At 31.2% G+C, this 7545-nt stretch overlaps 1 protein-coding gene across 2 annotated transcripts; it reads right to left on the reverse strand.

Moving 5' to 3' along the window:
• Positions 1–2877: 2877 nt before the first annotated feature.
• On the reverse strand, positions 2878–7331 carry LOC130448660 (fork head domain transcription factor slp2-like). Of its 2 annotated transcripts, XR_008910358.1 has the most exons (3): positions 6710–7331; positions 4802–6622; positions 2878–4672 (listed from the first exon to the last, which is right to left on the reverse strand). XR_008910358.1 is itself a non-coding variant. In XM_056786120.1 (2 exons), the coding sequence occupies exons 1-2, from the start codon at positions 7245–7247 to the stop codon at positions 6168–6170; spliced, it is 993 nt and encodes a 330-aa protein (XP_056642098.1). In that variant the 5' UTR covers positions 7248–7331; the 3' UTR covers positions 2878–6167. The 2 variants fall into 2 exon arrangements, 1 of the variants encoding a protein (XP_056642098.1); XM_056786120.1 differs by having other exon boundaries at positions 2878–6622.
• Between the last annotated feature and the right edge of the window lie 214 nt (positions 7332–7545).

A 7545-nucleotide genomic window follows, 5' to 3' on the forward strand; every position in this document is an offset into this window, starting at 1 on the left:
CTAACTGTACAGGCTTTTGACGCGCAGCATTATTGCAATTTCTAGTATTTTTTGAAGCTATACTTATCAGTGCTGTGGTCTCCATGTTCCTAAAACAATTTTAGCGTTTTCTGTATCTTCAACATCCATAATTTAACTTAGCTGTTTCCCTAATCCAATTATGTAAAGCACAGCACGTCTTCACGACTTTAAAAACGTTTTCTTGTTCATCTATTGCCCTTAAAAATATCCGGAAACGATTTGTTAAAATTCCGAATCCTTTCTCGCTTATTCTTCTTGCTCGACACAATCTATAGTCAAAAACACGTTCCGTAATACTCTGGTTTGGCCGCCTAGGATAAGGTTTCTTAGATACTCTTTTAAAGGAAAGGATTCGTCTCCTATTATCTCCAATTCCCTCAGCAGTGTTCCTGATGCACCTACGTCTAATCCACTTCCTTACCCACACTCGCCTTTTTAATTTTTGCCTCAACTGTCGCAACACAAGTTTTGGTACGTGTGAACACCTAGTGTAATAACGTGGAATGTCCAACATTTGATGCCACGACATCAATGTCACTGTCTGAACAAGCCTTTAGTCTTTAACATTATCTTCCTTGTATGGGCTTTAGATGTATCTTCATAGTTCTTATTCATAATATAAAAGTAATCCAACTATGAATGCTTCATAGAGATAAATTGAGAATAATAACAGGTGGGGCAATTGATTTATTTTTTTAAAAAATGACCAACTAATCGTGTCGGTATCTCATTGGAAGTCGTAAAGCGGCTTGAACGCATTTCTCAGAAGTTCAATATTTTCAGAAAATATAGAAAATCGACTCCTACCTAGCCGAGTGTCGGCCTTTTTTAATTATGTCATAAACTTTACGACTTTATTCAGCTTTACTTTAAGAAGCTATAAAATTTCACAAATTGAGGTTGTCGTCCTTGTAATGTTTCGACCGCAATAATTCTATGGTCGGTCAGATTCCACAATGTTTATCAATCTCAATGTTATGACCAGCTTCATGTAAGATGGCATACCAGTTGTTAAAATACTTTAGAGATCTTATAATGGAACTGAAAAAAATTAAACGGTAGCTAGTTACACAGAAGTAGGAAACTTGAACAAAAAAATGAATACGTTGTTTGAAATTACATAAATACAAAGAGAGAGAGAGTTTTCACAAATTTTTGCTTGCCGAAAATTGAGCTTTTTCTGAACTACTACTACACGAACACTCACAATTACACTGTCTGATACGCGTTTCGATAACTAAGCTATCGTCTTCAGAGACTAAAGGTAAACAGTGTAATTGTGAGTGTTGGTGTAGTAGTAGTGTAAACAGTGTTCAGTATGAATATCGCCAACGGTTCCAGAAATTCCAACTTATTACATACTTAATAAAGACACAAATAAAATCTAAATGTAAAGATGAGATTGAATGAGAAATTTCAAAATAATGACGAAAAAATTTGATAAATATGAAAATGTTTGTTATTTTTATAAATGTCTACCATTAAAATTTCAAAAATAGTAAGGAAATTGAAGAGCACAGAATATTAATGAGGGTGAATATACAGGGTGTCCCACGACGAGTTATATATGGCAAAATACTTAAAGTAAAATCATGAAAATTTCTACGTTTGAGTTTTCGGATACGATCTTTTACCAAAAATATTTTCAAAGATGGCTAACCAGTACTACCGGAAGTCGATTGTAACTTTGTTAATTTGAATAGAACACCCTGTATATTAATACATTTTAATATAATTTTGTCTAAAAACTTTTATCGGAAAATGCATAATTTTTGAGTTACTAATTTTATTGTGAAAAATTTGACTATTGCTGATCCTTATAAATTATTTTTTTACCAAGTTACCCTTAACGATATGAAAATGGTTTCTATTAGTTTGGTTTTAGCAAGGTCAGGCGTATTTGAATCTATTTGAATCTATGTTGAAAACTTTTTCATTCCATATAGGGGGTGTATAAAAAGTGTTCAAAGTTTAACTTAATAAATATCAAATTTCTTCATTGTTTTAAAGAGAAAATCTCGACTTTTTCCATTTTAATGCATTCGGGGGTAAAAAATAAGGTAAATTCATGTACACTTCCCTATACCGAAACCTTACCGTTATCCAGATAATCAATGTTTTCTGTAATGGCTTGTATCAACGGGCAAAATAAAATTTAGACCACCCCTGCATCTCTAAAAACTTACAGAAAATATTTAATATCTGGATAACGGTAAGGTTTAGGTATAGAAGAGTAGACAAGTTTTTTTATACCCCTGAATGCATTAAAATAGAAAAAACCGGGTGGTTCTATTCAAAAAAGTAAAAAAACTTTATATTTCTGAAGTTAAACTTTGAACACGTTTTATTTACACCCTATATAAACTGAAAAATTTTTCAACATAGATTCAAATATGTTGTTAAAAGCATGATAAATAACATAAAAACATGGTAAATCAGCATTTTTGTATAAATTTTTCTATCAATTTGTTCATTTGTTTGTGTAGATTATGAAAAAAAATATAACAACCTCATTTAATAATTTGGAAAAAAGTTATCAACAATTATACGTGAATGGGTGCATTTTCATGAATATTTAAATCCCTGAAACTAATATAAGTTTTCATTTTTTTATTTCCATTATTTTTGTTGTAAATCCGCCGTAAAAACGAAGATTTTCAAAAAAATTCTTCGAAATGGGATGATTTTTCGATTTTCTAGAGCCAAAAAACGAGGGGACGTCGAAAGTATAAGATTAGTTTTTTTACTGAACCAACCCCAAACCTAGCTTTATATCTTTCCTACCTTTTTTTGAAACACCCTGTGTGGAAGCTACAAAGAAAATTGGGAATAGACAGTAAATAATAAAACACGAAATAATGCATAAATTTTTATAATTCCAACCATATAGTTCAATACTGTACATGCTCCTTAAAACTAAAATCACAATATGAATTTTTTTCTATTTACAAATTTACAGTAAATACACATGAAACTTTACATTTTACATGGACGTTGAGTGAGATCATTATAAAAATAGGCATAAATGTTAGTCACGATTGGTAATTTTTGAAAAACAAACCAACTACAAGCTCAAATTTTATTTATAAACATATAAATAAAGTCAAATTCTGTTCTGTATAGAATTTCATTCTACAAGTTGAATTAGCCACAGTTTTTTCAAAACAACATAATTTCTACATTTGATTTTGAATTTGTACATTATAATCATTCGAAATTCAACAAATATTCAGTAGGTACTTATACCTATTATTACAATTATTTTTCACAATATCTGCGACATTTTCGAAATAAATTTGACAAAACAGGGATAATATAAAACATAATCACACTAAATTTCTTTTTCGATCATAAAAATATGATTACAATTGCTTCAAATTCTTTCAGGTTATTTATACAAAAACTGTGGATAACTATTGAAAAATGTTGATAAAATTCTCGAGGTTCATGATCCCAATCTCATACAAAAATTTATATTCCGACGATTTCATTAAGAATAGTTTAATATAAATAAATCATGTGAACAAGATTTTTTTTATTTATTTAAACATACATAGTAACCCCGCATCAACTACTAAGAATAATTGTTAGCAAGATACAACATAGACATGAGATATTAAATTTTAGATATTAAATTTGTGTCTTCAAGATAACATATCATCTCGTTTCCGAATGAGGAAAGAATTGATTTGAAATTTTTTTCTAACTTGTAGCTTGTTTAGGTTTCTTCCCAGTTTGATTGCCTTTTTTGATATTTTTGATAATTTGTGATCGGTGTAGGGAAATTTTGTAACGAAACAAAAATTTATTTCATTAATATTCGAAAGCAAGGGAGAAACTAATTGTTTATTGGTATTATCGTGCCATTACAAAGTTGTATTTATTGAAAAAATTATCTCGTATTGTTAAATGAAGAAACCACTTTCAAACATCGAAAATTCTAAAGTCTGATTAAATAGAAATTACGTTTTGAAATATAATATAAATGAATTATGCCGATTTATTGAAATTTAAATGTTTTTGAAGAGAATTAAAAATGAAAAACGAAAAAAACTTTTGTACTGATCGAAAATTGTGTATTTTTTAATTATACTATTAGAACTATTTTTTTTTCAATTTATTATTTATTTAAAAAATTTTAAAAATACATTTCCAGTAAGATAAAAACCTTGTATCTCATTTCACTGATAAACTTTTTGAAAAAATTTATAACACAAATTATTGACTGAATATCCAAAATTTAGGTACTAATTAGGTGTAAAGACCTCATTAATGATTAACAGCAATTTAATAATGCACAATTATCTAAACACATATTTCAATCAGTTCAAGAAAAACTTCTAGATGAAGCGGAAATAGCATTAAAGAAGCCTTAATTCAATATTACGTTGATTGTAGGAATATTGACTGTTTAGTCCAAGAACTCACGAGAATGAGACCATTTAGGAATAAACCATTAATGAGCTCTGGAAGTCAATTATTAAAAAATCGTAATGCACAAAAAATTAATAATAATCATAACGTAGCTAACGCCGTGAAAGTGTGCCAAATAAACCATTATGATAAAATTGTACTTAGTACTTTTATAACAGGTTGTACCTTAAGAAATAACAAAAATCCAGATTTAATAGTAATAATTCAAGAAAATCCACTCCGTTATGTTCTAATTTTAGAGGGTAGGAATTACATATGAAATATACCAAATTAACAAATATAAAATAATGTTCACTCCCCGTATAAAATTCGTTAAACATCTAACAAACCGTCAGTCCACGTAGACCCATCATCTCCACTGTTTACCAATGAAAACATCGAATCGTAAACATAAATGCAAATCTATTGGCCGAAGCTGTCGAAAGGTGTATGTACATAATTCCTTGGAATTATTCTTGCCAGACAGTCTGCGATAAGCAGTGGCTTGGCTTCGTGAGATTTATTTAATTCACAAATTTCTCTAAATAAATAGAAATATGACGTTCTTTAGATCATGAGCGAATGACAAGACAATGAAATTGCACAGTGCAGTGAAAATAACCACAGGTATGAATTTAATAATGAAGATTTAGATATACAAACACAGCAAGTTATTTTAAATATATTCGAATGTTTAAAAAAGGAAAATATCCAGCAATCTGATAATACAATCGAGTAGTTACGAAAGGGGTTGGATTTAAAGGACAATTGAAATTAGCTACTAAAGCTACTAAAGACAAGGAGAACAAGATTGCGATTAGTAATACAGCAAAAAGGAGCGAATTATCAAGAATACAATTATATCGGCTTAGAAACATTGCGTCAAGTTTTGTCAGTATGTGGTTTTAAACATAAAAAACTGAATAAACGGATGGTAATTACCGAATCGTCAAGTTTAGTTCGATGGCGACAAAATTATTTGTCAGGTAAGACTACCGAAGTTGTAATTGACGAATGAGGTACAAAAAAGGTCTCAGTTCACGTCTGGTACCCTGTTTAAACCAAACACCCTTACAGGTAGGTACATTTTACTCGTCTATTTACGTTTTATCATCTAATATTCCGTTAAATTTATAAAATTAGGTATCTACGCCTATGGTAGATCAAACAAAATTGTCGCCAAGGGTTTTTATAATCTGCAATTGATCTTGGAAGAACTGCAGTAATTCATTGTTTGTTCTAACGTTGCTTAAAAAAAATATAGTTTGTAATTGTAATTTTGTTTTTAAAAATCCAAATTCGATGTTTTAATATATAATTAACGGCAAAGAATACTTAAAGTTTCTGTAGAAACTCGTTTTCTATATGTGAGCGATATTTTTTTTTAATTTTATTAATCGAAATGAGATATTTTTGAACAAAATTTACCGCTCTAGATTACAGCCCGTTCAGCCCGCTGGTAAATCCATTATGCGTTAGTCTTAATAGATATTTTGACATTTTCCTTCTGCTGATAAGTAGCAATCCATAGAAACGTATGGCTCAAGATCCAATATAATAAATTATGACGTTTTGATAATAAAATCGACTTCTATAAGAATGTTATATGTCGGAATATAAAATAATGTATACCTTCCATTTTGTGCCCATTTAAATATAACTTTCAAATATAATAAATATCTAAATACAAATATACAAATAAATACCTGGATTTTTCATAATTCTACACATCTTCAACTATGTCTGGACATAACAGGTACTGGTTTATACAAAATATCCGGACTAGCCCTTAGTTCCGGTGAACTCGAACTACCTGTAGGTGATAGAGTTATCTGAGGATGAGGTAACATACCAGCTGGATGCGGTAACCTGAAGTTACTATACAAATCTAAAGGTTGTCTAAAAAAATCCATACTAGGAGCTGATCCCAGCAACCTTTCCATATTGAAAGTTTGCGGACCGGTTTGAGGTTGTATTGGTGATGGTCTTAATACAGTTGGCATAGCTGTACTAGCGATATAAGGATGGTACCGCTGGTAAGCAGCTGCTGCTAAAAGAGCAGGAGAAGGTGGGTAGAATCCTGGATAAATCGGTTGAAGAGGTGAATACATGGAGAGCGTTCGTTTGTACGCCGCCAAACGGGAGCGAGACGCTGCGGTCGATCTGCGACGAAGTTTACCCGTTGTTCCTGAAAAAATTGAGTTTAATTTGATATTTTTCGACAATTAAGGAAGAATATGCGGTTTATAGTTTAATGAACTCGAAATTGTCTTACCTCCTATAAAAACATCCTCTGCGGAAGGATCCAGCATCCAATAATTTCCTTTTCCGGGATCGTCGTAATGCCTAGGCACTTTAACAAAACATTTATTTAAACTTAAATTATGCCTTATCGAATTTTGCCATCCTTGTTTGTTTTCTCGATAATAGGGAAAATTGCACATGATGTATTCATAAATTCCATTCAAGGTGAGTCTTTTTTCGGGACTGTTCCTAATCGCCATCATAATTAAAGCGTTGTAACTATAAGGTGGTTTTTCCTTGGATTTTTTGTCATCCGTTGATTTACTATCGTCGATTTTTGTACAATTAACGTTAGAAGTATCATCGTCGTCATCACCGGTTACATCTAAATCACTTTCTGATCCACTTAATTCAGTTTCGGAAATTCTTAATATATTCGTAGATGGTTCTGGACTTTTTGGTGCTTCTAAAGCCGTTTCGGGAAGAATAGAACTAATAGAAAACGAAGATTTTAAAGGAGTACGAGTCATTGTAGGTATTATTAACACTGTGTCATCTCTTTTCACCATATTCAAACACTAACTGCGAACGCACTACCTTTCTGCAACGTTGTTTACTATAAACTGACTGATATAACTTCTCTTTGGACACACAAGAAAGAATAACCCCGAACGCTGCGTCCAATAGCGACTAACCAATAAGCGTCTGTTCCACGCCTTCCATAGGCGTGTCTACTAACTATGTTTTCGGTAGGGATAGCTGATGTATTAAGTTGTTTGCTGACATTTAGGGTGTTTCCTTGTTTGTTTTGTAAATTTTCCGATAACATTTGGTAACACTGCATGGTGTCTGTTTAGTATGTAATGC

The sequence above is a fragment of the Diorhabda sublineata genome, chromosome 9 (assembly GCF_026230105.1).
Source record: "Diorhabda sublineata isolate icDioSubl1.1 chromosome 9, icDioSubl1.1, whole genome shotgun sequence".
NCBI lineage: Eukaryota > Metazoa > Arthropoda > Insecta > Coleoptera > Chrysomelidae > Diorhabda > Diorhabda sublineata.